Consider the following 15290-nt stretch of genomic DNA (forward strand, 5'->3'; position numbering starts at 1 on the left):
GAGGCGGGCGGATCACAAGGTCAGGAGATCGAGACCACAGTGAAACCCCGTCTCTACTAAAAATACAAAAAAATTAGCCGGGCGCGGTGGCGGGCGCCTGTAGTCCCAGCTACTCAGGAGGCTGAGGCAGGAGAATGGCGGGAACCCGGGAGGCAGAGCTTGCAGTGAGCCGAGATCGCGCCACTGCACTCCAGCCTGGGCAACAGCGTGAGACTCCGTCTCAAAAAAAAAAAAAAAAAAAAAAAAGAAAGAAACATTCCAAATAGCTTCTCCCAATCTATCATCTGGCCTTTGTGTTTGTTGTCTCTCACGAACAGAAGTCCTATTTTGATGTTTTCAATTAATATGTATTTTTGCCTTATGGTTTGTGCCTTTGAAGTTTTGTTTAAAAGAGGCCCCTGACCTCTATTCTCAAATATTGAATATTGAAAAAAATATTCTCAAATATTTTCAAAACATTTTTGTCCATTATCTTTGTGGGTTTACATTTCTATTGTTTCCACTTTAAATATGATTAAGATAACCTTATAATATCATGAGTGAAATAAGCTTTGAAGGGTAGGTCCAAGAACTCGATCATTGTGTACATCAATTGGTTCTGTGAAAAGCCTGTGATCTGAGTTCCAAGACAACAATTCAGAAGTGGACTTTTGGAATAGAGCCTGTTTATGCATTGAAGGTTGCCAAGATATTTATGAAAGGAACTCTAAAGTTCTATTATAGTGGTCTGGCCATTTTTGTTGGCCTCAGTATCGTTACATTATAATCATAGTGTTAATCTGATTATAAATCACCTGGGGCAGTGTTGCTTAAAGTGTGGTCCTCAATTAATTGTATTGCATTTACTTATATGCGTTTGTTAAAAATAAAGATTTCATTTGTCAAAACCCATAGAATGTACAACACAAAGAGTAAGCCCTAATATTTGGTTGATAATAATATGTCAATATTGGTTCATCAGTTGTAATAACTGGACCATGCTGATGTAAGCTATTGATGGTAGAGAGGCTGTGAGCTGGTGGAGAAGTATGTGGGAACTCTCTTTACTTTGCTCAGTTTTGCTGTACACCTAAACTGCTCTAAAAAAATACAATTTATTAATTGAAAAAAAAAATTACAGAGCGGTTCCTTACAACTACTGAAGTCAGAATTTGCATTTAAAATAAGTATCCCAAGTAAATATTATGCTCTTAGAAGCTCCATAGCTACGGAAAATTACTATTTGCATAATAATAATGATAAGGCTTGCTGTGGGTGTTACCTAGTGGGTGTGCATTAGCTGGTGAAGGAAGGGATTACTTCAGAATGCATCCCAAGAGACAGCCAAAGAGAAATGAGTTTCTCAGTAATGGGGGAATAGTCCCCTAAGATTTATTTTAACTTCTATAATGATAAAAATTGTATTACTTATATTTGTTTGACACTTGGCTTTTACTTGCTGTGTTTATGGTGAGGAAAATAAAGATATGTTCTGGACAAAACACAGGGACCTACAAGCCTACTAGCACTAAATTTTCATCACCCTGTGTATGAACTAAAGTGATTGTATTTTCTACATTGGGGATTCTTGTCTTTATTGTTTCTTCTGCCTGGGCAGAATCTCTTCCCTCTGTTACTTCTGAAGGACACATTGCAAATTCACACAGACATTTTTAAGGCTTGGCTTTGTTCCTCATCTGTCTAGCAATACAACGAGGGAATTCTCAGCCAGGGTGAAAACGGGTAACATTCTATGGAGTCACATTTCCATCAGGGGAATAAGGGCTCTCCTTGGGGACCGTCACTGAACTTGCAGAAACAGCTATAGAGTTTGAGTTCCATGGATGGCAAATGTGGTAAAAGAATAAATGTTGTAAAGGAATAAGCTTTTAGTGTGTTACCTCATAAATACAGGTGTATGTGGGGAGATTATGAGAAACAAAACAAAAACCGAAACCAACCGACCAACTGCGATCAGCGTTATATTTAAAAATATTTGTAAAGCAACCAGATGAAAAAATTATATTTAAGCATGTGGAGGAAGCAATCTCCAGATCTTTATGAGGCCTCCTTTATGATTCAGTGATATTAGGAACAAAGGGAGACAGCAGGACAAGGTAGTGAGGGGCGTGGGTTATGCACCCCATTAATCAAACACTATATAAATGTTCATTAAATTAAATCAAAGTACTAAAAATGACAATAGTTAACATATGTTAGACATTGTGAAAGACAGTTTTACATGTATTATCTCCTTTTATTTTCATAAAATCTCTATCAGGCAGGTTCTATTAATGCCCTTATAGATGAAGACACTTAAGTTTGCCCTAATATTCACAGAGCTAGCAGGTAGCACAAGTCAGTTTCCCAAGGCTGGCAGAGAGCTCTGTTTGCAAGAAAAGGCAGCAATAAAACGTTATCAGAAATGGGATTTTTTAGCCTATTATTGAGTGAAACTTTCGATGTCATGGGTTACTTACTTATTTCTAACCATAATAAAACAAACCGGCGAGATTCTATTTCCCCTCTCTGCGCCTTGGCTTCTTCATCAGTAAAACAAGGCAGTTGAGTGACTTCATTGGTCCTCAACCCTGGCTGTGCATTGGAACCTCCTGGGGAGTTTTTCATACCTAGATCTACTTCATACCAACTGAATGAGAATCTCTGGAGTAGGACCCAATCCCTGGAATACCTTTTTTTTTTTTTTTAATGGAGTCTCGCTCAGTCGCCCAGGCTGAGTCCCAGGCTGGAGTGCAGTGGCATGATCTGGGTTCACTGCAACCTCTGCCTCCTATGTTTAAGCAATTCTCCTGCCTCAACCTCCCAAGTACCTGGGACTACATGTATCTGCCACCACGCCTGGATAATTTTTTGTATTTTTAGTAGTGATGGGGTTTTGCCATATTGGCCAAGGTGGTCTTGAACTCCTGACCTCAAGTGATCCCAAGACCTCAAGTGATCCATCTGCCTCAGCTTCCTTAAATGCTGGGATTATAAGCGTGAGCCACTGTGCCCAGCCTGGAATACTTTAAAATCTCCTCAGGTGATTGTAAAGAACCAGAGCCTTTCTGCCTCTGTCACTGCATTTCAATATTTCTTTACCTTGATCCCCAATATAGATGAGAGGAGACATTGGTTTTATCATCGCTAAGTTACTACACCCCCTTAGTAGCTGAAGCATATGAATTGTTGACCTAAGTTTTTCAAGAAGAGGAAATTTCTCTGTCTAGACCACTTCTTGAAAGCCTCCCCTTTTTTTCAGACAAGCTCATGGCATGCAGCACCCCAAATAAAATAATCTGAACTAATACAGGCCTACACATTTCCAATCCAGGGCAGCTCTGGATTGGGTACCCGAATTTGGCTTGGGCTAGTGATTTCTTACTGAGAAAAGTATTCATCCAGCCTCTGAGGAAATATAATGAATGAAGATGGGATTGTGAATTTGTGTTCTACAGGCATCTAGGAAGAGTCTTGAATAATTTGTCAGTTTTTCTTCCTGTTGTTGCATTGGTTCTTGGTACATTCTTACAGGGTTATACCACAACAAATATTCATTTTTGAAACATACTGTATTAATTAGGAATGCTTTCAGTTGCAAGTAGCAGCACATTCAACCATAGTGGCTTAAATAATAAGAGTTCTATTTTTCTCATGTAAAATTCCTGTAATTTGTTTTAACAACTTGACAGTGCACAAATCTTAATGATTTTCTTCTCCATTTCCTCACAGTCATTGGATGCCAGCTGCAGTTCCTGCCATCTCTTTTATGTTCCCTTGGGAAGAAGGAGAAAGAGGAAGGGGCAGCTTCTGTGTCAGGAAAGCAAAAGTTTCCCAGGAATGCTACAGCAGACTCCTGCTGACAATTTGTTGGCCAGAGAGGAAAGGGAGTTGGGAAGTGTCAGCCCACCACCAGGGTCTGCTTTGGCTTGGATGTTGTGTGGGGAGTATCAGAAGCTCAGTTTTGGAAATATTAAGTTTGAGAAGCTAATTAGATATTCAAAAAAGGGTATCAGGTAAGCTGTTGGGTATAGAGACCAAAGTTCATTGAAGGGGTAGGAGGAGGCTTAAACTTGGGAGACATCAGAATATAGATGTTATTTAAAGTCGTGACACCTGATGAGATTACCTAAGGAAGCGTGTGTAGCTAGAAAGGATACACTAGTTAAAGAGTGGAGCCATGCGAGAGGAATCGGCAAAGGAGACTACACCAGAAGAGCCTAGAAAGACAATTAGGCAAGGTCAGCGACCGGAAGCCAGCTGAAGAGAGGGTTTCAAAATGGGGCCAGTAGTCAATTGTGAAAAGGCTACTGACAGGTCAATACAAAGATTGAAAGTTGAGCATGAGATTTAGCAATTAGGAGGCTGGAGTGACCTTGATAAGACAGTGCCTGTGAAATTCTGAAGGTGAAAACCTGAATGGGGTGAGTTCATGAAAAGAGTGGGAGGAGAGGAATCAGAAGCAGCATGAATATAAGACATTTCTACAAGGGCATCTAAGGTCAGCTCCAACTCTCAGATTAACTTGAGCCCTTCTGAAAAAGTGACAGGATGTATGCAGTTTCTTTAGAGGCACACTCTGAGATGCTTTGATGACCACAAGGACCTTGTTAAACACAAATCCTATCAGGAAACAGGCAGTTCACTATGACCTTTTGAAAGTTTTAATTCAAAGCACTTGAAGATACTTTTTTTTCTGGGCTTCCTGATCTTACTTCAGTAGGTTTTTATAAAGTTACATAGCCAAATAAGAGTATAGGTTTCAAAGGCTGATTCTTAAATGCATTAAACTGTTGATTAATAACATTATCTAAAAGCTATCAAATAAAAATAAGACCAAACTCTTTACTTGTACAGAGTGGACTGATCAAGTTGAAAGCAACAGAAAAAGCATCTATAAGAATTGACTATGTGTCCCAGCACTTTGGGAGGCCTAGGCAAGTGGATCCCTTGGGCCTAGGACTTCGAGACCAGCTGGGCAACATGGTAAGGCCCTGTTTCTAAAAAAAAAAGTACCAAAAAAATTTGCAGGGTGTGGTGGTGTGGGCCTGTGGTCCCAGCTACTTTAGGAGGCTGTGGGAGGAATACCTGACCTCAGGAGGTCGAGGCTGCAGGGAGTCGTGATTATGCCACTGTACTCCAGCCTGGGCGACTGAGTGAGACTCCGTCTCAAAAAAAAAAAAAAAAAAAAAAGGTAAAGGAAAAAAGAATTAATCACATGATGCCATGTAAAACAAAGAACTTGAAATTTTGAGTAAAATGATTTGTGTTTGAGTCCTACATCCAATCCTTCCTAGCTGTGAAAATTTAGACAAAATATTAAGCTTTTCTGTAGCTTGGTTTTGGATGTGTAAAATGGGATAATGATAAATATCTCACAGGGTTATTGCCGAGATCAACGAAAAGGTTATATGGGAAAATGCTTAGTAATGAGAATAAATAAAGCCTATGTAGATATTATTGATGATAAATTGCTTTCATACACATGCTTTTGTTGGACTGTCTCAAAACTATGAAGGATTCAGGGATGGGTATTGTTAAATATTTTAAAATATTTTAAAGAAATATTTTAAAGAAGGTGAAGCTGAGGCTCTCAGATGTTAAGGGGCTAGGCCAAAGTCACATGACTAATACCTGCCAGATTTGAGACCAGAAATAGTTTTCTGTCTATGATCTGGGGCTCTGTCCACTATTATGGTGTTCATGTGGACACTACATGGTATCAGAATCCAGTGAGGCAAGGAGGCTCCTCTGCCATTGACAAGAGTTTCTAAATTGGACTCATTCTATTCTTGGTGGTATGAGTGTATGGGCCTCTGACAGCATGGGTCAGTGGGTGGGTACACATCTAAAGCAGGAAACATTTGGGGCATCCTAGAGCCCTTTCCCCTTTGACTTTTTTTTTTTTTTTTGAGATGGAGTCTCTCTCTGTTGCCCAGGCTGGAGTGCAGTGGCGTGATCTCTGCTCACTGCAACCTCTGCCTCCCAGGTTCAAGAGATTCTCCTGCCTTAGCCTCCAAAGTAGCTAGAGCTACAGGTGCCCACCACCAGGCCCAGCTAATTTTTTTTTTTTTTGTATTTTTAATAGAGATGGGGTTTCACCATATTGGCCAGGCTGGTCTCAAACTCCTGACCTAGTGATCGGCCCAACTTGGCCTCCCATCCCCTTTGACTTTCACCTTTCCCCTCCCCTAGTCAACCGTGCATACTAACAAGTTCCTAAAAGAGTATTTAATGTGCTCTCTGATATGAGGGCAGGAGCATTTACTGCCCTCAGGTCCTCTTTTTAAAGAACACCTCTGAAGATATCCTTAGAATTGAAATATGTTATAGCTAGAAAGACCCTCAGATGTCATTTGGTCATGCCCTGCATTTCACAGGCCAGGAATTTTAATTTTGGAACTATTAAGATATTGGTCCAAGGCTCCTCAGCTGGTGTCAGAGACAGGACTAGCACAGGGCCGTTTGAATCCATGTGGACGATCTTTCCACTACACCACATCGCCACTCCCAGTGTGGCCATAGCATGGTGTGATAACTAAACCAAAAAATTTGAAAGATTTCTCAATTAGTTGCTTAAATAAAGTGAATTTATTTTACCTCCCTCACTATAGCATTGAAAAGAGCTTAAACCCTTAATATATAAATGGTCACTGGAGTCACCTCTTGATGGATAATCATGTTTTCTCATTTGCAGTTTAAGTGCTAGAAGACAAAGTGACTTTAAAATTGTTCACGAGAGGACCCAATTATCTGATAAGAAATTCCAAAGACCATATACACAAATGCAGAAACAGACTTCTTTATGAATGGTGTCTGACAAGGAAAGAAGTATTTGTGGCATAGGAGCTCTGGAAAATGTAATTATTTATTCTTTCATAATTAATGAAAGAAATTGAAAATGATGCTTTCATTTCAAATCCTTTTTATCTGGATGAAACTTTAATTTTACATAATTAAATTGACTTCACAGTTCAGTGTGTTAAAATATGCAATTAAGCAGCATATCAAGGTTAAAGGCCTACTGTTGTTGGCTCATTTAGAAATCATGCTGCTGAACTCCCAAACAATACCTGCCTGTCTGCGATCAGCCCCAGAGTCAGGGATGGCACACATCCTGTAGAGCTGCTCCCCAAATTCAGAGCAGGCAGTTGAGTCTTCTTGCATCTGCCAGCTCCTATATAAAGTTAGTTGGCACTGGGCACTGCAGCTCACACTTGTAATCCTGCTGCTTTGGGAGGCCGAGGCAGGAGGATCCCTTGAAGCCAGAAGTTTGAGGCCAGCCTGGGCACCCTGTCTCTACAAAAAACAACCCCCGCCACCAATACACAAAAATGTAGCAGAGTGTGATGGCACACACTTGTAGTCCTAGCTACTCCAGAGGCTAAGGCAGGTGGATTGCTTGAGCCCAGGAGTTCAAGGTTATAATGAGCTATGATCGTGTCACTGCTCTCTGGCCTGGGCAACAGAGTGAGACTCTAAGAAAACAAACAAACAAACAAACAAAAAACAAAAAACCCCCCCAAAATTAAGTTAGTTAGATATTTAAAGAGGTTTCACTTTTCTTTGTGTTTTTTTTTTTTTTTTTTGTTTTTTTTTTTTTTTCAGTGGGCCTTTGTTTTTTGGCATAAAGAAATATCCTGGCACTTCACTGGAGCTCCATAGATGATTAAGTTTATGTCTTATAAAGGTTTTCTTTAAGACAACAGTTATATCTTCAAAGTTGTTGCCTTCTGTTTCATGAAAGTATGTGTTTAACATACTTTGAAAGTATGTGTTTAACATACTTTGAAAGTATGTGTTTAACATACTTTGAAAGTATGTGTTTAACATACTTTGAAAGTATGTGTTTAACATACTTTGAAAGTATGTGTTTAACATACTTTGAAAGTATGTGTTTAACATACTTTGAAAGTATGTTAAAATTCCTTCATTTTAATTTTCCCGCTTTACAATTTATGACAAATCTTAGCTGTGACTTCTTTCAAATAATCTTGTGGAAAGGAGAAGCTTAGGCATGTGGGAGGCATTGAAGGGGGACACTGCAATGAGGATTGGGGCTAGTTGACTGGAAGTGTGTCACAGGAAAAAGCAGTCTGTAGAAGTGGAGACTTTTAGCTGTGTACACTCCTCCCTTGTTTTCCTTTTGAATATCACCTTTGTGATGATTAATTTATGGCTCAGCAGCATCTTGTATTCCCTTTCATCTTAAGACTCTGTGAGTAGAACACAGTTCAACAATTAGAATTGAGCTTTTTTTCCTTCCCTTATATATTTTAGAATTCATCGAACAGTGATTTTTATGTATCCATTAGGGTGGAATGTTGGGAAGCACTCACGGATCTAAGCAATATCCTTGCTGTAATGACACTTAGAAAGCCTGAATCTATATGGTGGCTGATACGTTTTGGCTGTGTCCCCTCCCAAATCTCACCTTGAATTGTAATAATTCACACATGTCAAGGGCAGGGCCAGGTGGAGATAATTGAATCATGGGGGCGGGTTCCCCTATACCATTCTCGTGATAATGAATAAGTCTCACAAGATCTGATGGTTTTATAAATGGGAGTTCCCCTGCAATAGCTCTTGCCTGCTGCCATGTAAGATGTGACTTTGCTCTTCCTTTGCCTTCCACCATGATTGTGAGACCTCCTCAGCCATGTGGAACTGTGAGTCAATTAAACCTCTTTCCTTTATAAATTACCCAGTCTCAGGTGTGTCTTTATTACCAGCATGAGAACAGACTAATACAGTGGACTTTCCAGATAAATGGGGAAGTGTGTTGCTGCATTAATTACAATAGCCACAAAAAGAAGACATGATCATGACATGAAAGTGACACTCAGGAAGAACTTCACATTGGGGGCATATTCTATAATTTCAGGCTTATTCTCACTATAATGCTCTTGTCACTCATTATGGGATGTAAGTGATATAACTGGTAGACCATTGCATTTGTTCATTTTCATGCTGCTATGAAGAACTTCTTGAGACTGTGTAATTTATAAAGGAAAGAGTTTTAATTGACTCACAGTTCCACATTGCTGGGGAGGCCTCAGGAAACTTACAATCATGGTAGAAGGGGAAGTAAATACATACTTCTTCACATGGCAGCAGGAGACAGAAGTGCCAGCAGGGGAAATGCCAGACACTTATAAAACCATCAGATCTCATGAAAATTACTCACTATCATGAGAACAGCATAGGGGAGCCACCTCCATGATCTAATCACTTCCCATGAGGTCCCTTTCCCAACACGTGGAAATTACAATTTGGATTACAATTTAAGATGAGATTTGGATGGGGACACAGAGCCAGACCGTATCAACCATAAAACTGGAAGATTATAAAAGACATTACAGTGTGCATCCCTTTCAGATGTGTAATCTCTATCAGAATGTATGCATACTTTGCTCTGTTGAACCAAGTCTTGAGATATGACATTGCCTTCTTCCATGACACTGAAAGGCATCATGTGCTTAATAAATTCTTCTAAAATTCCGAGCTGGAACTAGATTTGCCTGTCTCATTGCATTGTCCTGAAACCGAAAGGAAGCCTTGGCTACCACAGTACACCTCTGTAGTTTTATCAGAAAAAACTTAATAGTGAAATCCAAAACAAGAGGAGCAGCAAAAAAAAAAAAAAAAAAAAAAAAAAAAAAGTGAAAAAAGTCTTAAAAGGTGAAAAGTTATATCAATGCACTCATGCAAATTGTAAAAGCACCCATTTATATATAATTAATTATACAATTTCAAATTATTCTTATCTTTTTAATTAAAACCAACCTCTCTTCCTTTAGAATCCATAGAAGATAGCATTGATGACATTTAATTTTGATTATTACATGCACCTGAACACCATTAAACTACTGTTTAATGAAACTATGTTCACACATACAACATACAAAACTACTGATTGGTCTTTCCTCAAACAATCTGACTTTGGAAGCTTCAATGTTTAGCAAGTGTTTAAATAATACCAAACAATAAAGGCTACTTTTTATAGCAAGTGTAAATCTTGTACCATTTCCCAGGAACATGCAGGTTTGACTAGATTTTATACAAGGCTTAGAAATCCTGGTCTGATTTTATATAGATCCAATTGCATGAGGGTCTGATATGCCCTACAATAGAGCTGTTTACATCTTCTCAGAGTCTGAGATTAAGGAATTTTGATAGAAAAATGAAAATGTGGTGCAACTAAAATGTTTGATCAATGTGGCCTTATGTTCTAACTGCTTTATTGGATCTATCAGGTTTGATACAGATGAACTCCCACTAATTTTCATCCTTCAGAACAAGATGGAAGAAACTACGGTCATACGTGCAAATGGCGAAGATGATGAACACAGAAAAATTATGCAAAGACAATCCCTAAACCTTACATTGGCCTTTTAAAATCTTTCTCATCAAAAGTTATAGCAAGGTGGTTTAATATATCACTGACTGAACATGATGCTTTGTTTAAGACTCAGATGGAAAGGATCAGACATCAACGTTTAAACGCATCAACCAGAAGAAAAGACCAATTTTGAAAACTATTGAGCATTATTCTATACCTCTAGCTGTTCTTTTCTGAAATATGAATCAGGAGAATTATTGTCACTCATATACATGAGTATGAGATAGAATTCTCAATTCCCAAGTAAAAATTTTCCTGCTTTTGTTACATTTTTCTTCTTGTGAATTTTCTTCTCTGTGGTCAAAAGATGTCTGGAAAGTGAAAGATTCTCAATATGACTTTGAACTGTACAGGAAACAATAGCATTCTGGTCCATTTAGGTGGTGGCAAAAATCACGAATCTGCAGAACAAGCTAGGCTTTTTTTTTTTGAGACGGAGTCTCGCTCTGTCGCCCAGGCTGGAGTGCAGTGGCCGGATCTCAGCTCACTGCAAGCTCCGCCCCCCGGGTTTACGCTATTCTCCTGCCTCAGCCTCCCGAGTAGCTGGGACTACAGGCGCCCGCCACCTCGCCCGGCTAGTTTTTTTTTTTTTTTTTTTGTATTTTTAAGTAGAGACGGAGTTTCACCGTGTTAGCCAGGATGGTCTCGATCTCCTGACCTCGTGATCCGCCCGTCTCGGCCTCCCAAAGTGCTGGGATTACAGGCTTGAGCCACCGCGCCCGGCCCAATTCATTCTTTTGAAAAAGATAACTTATTCTAATATTGAACTATCCTTAGCATTACATTTGAAGTCAAGTTAACTGTACAGAGACCTGTGTCTATCCAACAAGCTACAAAAACAACAAAGGTACCACATTAATGAACGCATGTGAAAGTACAAAATCTATAATGTAAATAAAAGTGTAATTATCTTCATATCATCCTTTTTATCTAGAAAGGGCAACTCTGAGAAGGTGATAGTTTTGTTTTTAGGAGGTTTCAGCACCACTCCCCCGTGTAAGGGTTATTTTTGTGTTTAGAATACTTTTGATAGAACTAAGTAAACTAATATGTGTTCTGCCTATAAATCAGGGAGATAAAGGGTTTGTGGATGACTGCTGCTCTCCTAGGCTCCTCCATTTTACTTCTATGTCATAGTTTACCTGCATAAACAGCGATGGTCTAGATATAAAGCCTGCTATGCTATCATTACATGTGATATTTATGTAGAAACTAATATATACTTATATTTGAGTCCTGTTGAAGCACTGAAGGGTTTTTGAAATTAGCACCTACTTGAAATAATAAGCTAAATCTCATACTTCAAGGATGGATTTGGCTGCCAATTAGAAATAAGAGCTAGAAGAAGGAGCCACTCACCTAAAGGTGCTAATGTAGGTGCACAGTATTAAAGTTAAAGATAACATAAAGATAAAACTGTTAAATGAATCTAAGTCTACTAAATAAACAGAGACATCAAAATTCTATCCCAAGAAATTGGTTTAGAAATCTGGAAAGAAACTTAAAAGATTAATCTTCAATAACAATTTGCTACCTCTTAGTTGCCCACTGTAATATATTTATGTGTCATTCAGTAGTCAATGTCCTATTTTCTATCCTGGTTTTCTTTCTGTTTCAGAAGGCAATTTCTTTTTGAAAAGAAATCTGAGGACTTTTGATACCCAGATAACACATTTAAAATTCAGTTAATTAGGTAACTACAGAAATCTCTAACTAACTATTTGGGGCCAGTGTTACTACCTCTCTCTGAGAAGCTGGGTCTGAATTCAATTATCACAAATAGTTTAATAAAGATGTATACAGATGATGTTAGAGATTCTCCAGGCATTTATTTCAACCTGAAACATAGCTGAATACATGGAAAGAAAGTACTTTCCATTCAACCAAATAGACACCACCCACAGTTGCATCTTAGCCATTAAGTTCTGATGGTAAACCTGAAATCAGAGGAGGAGGGAAGAAGAAACTGGAAAAAAATGCATCAAAATAATAATAATGGACTAAGGGAGCTTCAGAAAGATAAGTAAGTATAATATTATATTTTTATTGTATAAACTTCTTGAGTTGAGTCTGGGGTAAAGTCTGCAAACTACACAGTATTAAAAGAGGCAGCAAATTAGAACCACAGGGGAAGCAGTAGTATTGGAGGGGAAAGAATGGAAAGCACCATTTTTTTTGTGCTTGAGGCATCCAGGTAAGAGTTCCCTAAAGCAATCTTACCTTTATTTTCTGCCTTCAGTTCCTCTGCCATCAAGCTGTCTTGTCGATTACCAAGCACAAATGCTAGAAACGAGAGGATCAGGGCATCCAAAATTCCAATAATAGCCAGGATGTATGCCCAGCGGACTGAGCAGGCCCCGAGAGTGTACTTGTCTGTCTTTTCTCCACACATCCGTTTTACTTCATCTGAGTCCCAGCCATCAGGGAAGATCATACAGCCAAGCACAAGGCAGGCAGCTGGGAGAGAAAGAGAGAAAAACACAAGAAAAAAAAAAAGATAAGTCAACAAATCTTTAACTTAGCAAATGTTTCCATTGCCTGTCAAATCATTGTTTCAAATTATTCTTGATTTAAAAAACAGCAAGTCTTACCCCTTTCACTCTGAATGTGTGTGTGTGGGCGTGTGTGTGTGTGTGCGTGCGCGCGTGCGTGCATGTGTGTGTGTTTTGCTGGTTAGGGTAAAAGCAGCCCAGCACTCTGCATTGAAAGAAACTCTGGGAATGCACTTTACTGTGAGTCCAAGCATCCTGAAGGAGGTTAAGGTAGGTTGATCTATAAGAAAATATTAAGAAATGGAAATTTTGGGTGCATTTGTGGGAAGGCTTCCATTACAAATAGGTTATAAGGAATCACAATACTGCAAAATAACAATTCAAGGCTGGCTTTGAGGAGCTCTGACAGCAGCCACAAAAGGATAATATGGCAAACACTAGAGTGTGTACTGACTTTGAATCACGATAAAAAATATTGTTATACTGGGATCCTCCCTCTTCCCCTGCCACAGAAAAGTTTCATCTTTTCTCCCTCTTTTTCTTTGTTTTTCTGGTATGGATATAGAGAAAGGGGAACTCTAATACACTATTGGTGGAAATGTAAACTGGTACAGCCATCTGGAAAACAATTTGGAGCTTCCTAAAAAAATTAAAAATAGAACTACAATATAATTCAGCAATCCCACTACTGGGTATATGTCCAAAGGAAATAAAATCAGTATGTCAAAGAGATATCTGAACTCCCATGTTATTACAACAATTTTTACAATAGCCAAGGTATAGAATCAACCTAATGTGTATCAGTGGATGAATGGATAAATAAAATGTTATATAAGCATATACTATTCAGCTATCAAAAGAATGAAATCCTTTCATTTGCAGCAACATGAATGAACCTGGAGGACATTGTGTTAAGTGAAATAAGCCAGGCACAGAAAGACAAATATCACATGATCTCCCTTATACATAGACTCTAAAGGAGTTGATCTCATAGAAGTGGAGTAAAATACTGGTTATCAGAGGCTTGGGAGGGACTGAGGAAGAAGGATAGGTAGAGACTGGTCAACAGGTACAAAGTTACAGTTAGGTAGGAGGAATTATTTCTGGTGTTCTATTGCACAGTAGGATGACTATTAGTTGACAACATTACATTATACCTTCCAAAATAGCTAGAAGAGAGGATTTTGAATGTTCTTGCCACAAAGAAATGATAAATGTATGAGGTGATGGATACACTATTCTGTTTTAATTTTTACACAATAAATATGTATTAAAACCTCACATTATATGTTTGCCATAAATATGTGCAATTATTATGTGTCAATAAAAAAAGTTTCTTGAAACTATGCTTACCACATGCAATGCATGCTGATATTTTCTATTCTATTCTCCATTTGATTTCATTTTTAATAAGGCTGAAAAACACTACAATATATTATGGCACCACAGAGCTTTTATGGAAATTAAGAAATCCTGGAGAATACTTACATTCAATTTCCCAAATATTACTGTGGTAATTCTATAAATACACTTTATAGGAAGAGGTTACTTTGAAAATTAAAAAAGAAAAGTAGCCATTGTTGTCTCTTTGAATATTTCATTGAATTACTCAGGATCCTATTTTTTGGTTATACAAAGCTTTCTGAACAAGTGGGTTCATCCACTCATTCACTAATTCCTTCAACAATTGCTTATTGAGTATCTCCTATGAAGTACCAAGTGCTGTTTTTGGTGCTAGGGATACAGTGACCAGGAGAAGAGCCATGGTTTATGTTATTATGGAGCTAATGTTTTGTCAGGAGAAGAGGCAAAAAGAAAATGAGTAAGCATACAGATAAAATAGTTGTACGTTGTAGTAAGTACTAACTAGGAAAGAAACTAAAGACTCAGATAGAAAATAAAGAGTTGGCCCTTCCTTAGAAAAGGTGGTCAGGTAAGGCCTCTTGAGGGGGCAACATTTAAGCTAAGGCCAAAAACAGACTAAAAACTAGACAAGTGAAATTGGCATGAAAGATATTCCAGGGAACAGCATGTGCAAAGATTCTGGTGTTGGAAAGAGGCTTGCTGTGTTTGAGGAACTATAGGGAGATCAGTTACTGGGTTGGAGAAAGTGATCACGCTGAGGTTGCAAAGCAGGCAAGGGCTATGCCTCATGGTGGGTTACTGTTTCCAGGGTATGTAGCTTAGCCACACTGAGTTAGAATTCTGTGACTATCAGGGTCAAATAATTCCTGAAGCTGGCAAGAGGGTTGCTATATAACTCTTGCTTTACCACAGCTTACTGAACAATACAGGAATGGGTACATACTTTCTTCCTTTTTAGCAGGTACATGGCTCTACAGGGCAGGTCTGGAGGAGACAGAAACCAAGAGGGGTGACAAGTAGAAAGGCTGCCTGGGAGAACTCTCCTTTAGTTA

At 38.6% G+C, this 15290-nt stretch overlaps 1 protein-coding gene and 1 long non-coding RNA gene across 5 annotated transcripts in view; one reads left to right on the forward strand and one right to left on the reverse strand.

Annotated features, from left to right (window-relative positions):
- Positions 1-10369, forward strand: part of LOC105475339 (uncharacterized) — a 53489-nt gene extending 43120 nt beyond the window's left edge. For both annotated transcript variants that reach the window (XR_011622067.1, XR_011622066.1), the window contains exons 4-7: positions 3712-3995; positions 4837-4965; positions 6677-6839; positions 10236-10369. This is a non-coding gene — a long non-coding RNA (uncharacterized lncRNA). The remainder of the gene's footprint in view (positions 1-3711; positions 3996-4836; positions 4966-6676; positions 6840-10235) is intronic.
- Positions 1-15290, reverse strand: part of LOC105475341 (LHFPL tetraspan subfamily member 3) — a 571391-nt gene that overhangs the window by 153676 nt on the left and 402425 nt on the right. For all 3 annotated transcript variants that reach the window (XM_011730512.2, XM_011730511.2, XM_011730513.3), the window contains exon 2: positions 12602-12838. In XM_011730512.2, coding sequence (XP_011728814.1) covers positions 12602-12838 — 237 coding nt within the window. The remainder of the gene's footprint in view (positions 1-12601; positions 12839-15290) is intronic.

The sequence above is a fragment of the Macaca nemestrina genome, chromosome 4 (assembly GCF_043159975.1).
Source record: "Macaca nemestrina isolate mMacNem1 chromosome 4, mMacNem.hap1, whole genome shotgun sequence".
NCBI lineage: Eukaryota > Metazoa > Chordata > Mammalia > Primates > Cercopithecidae > Macaca > Macaca nemestrina.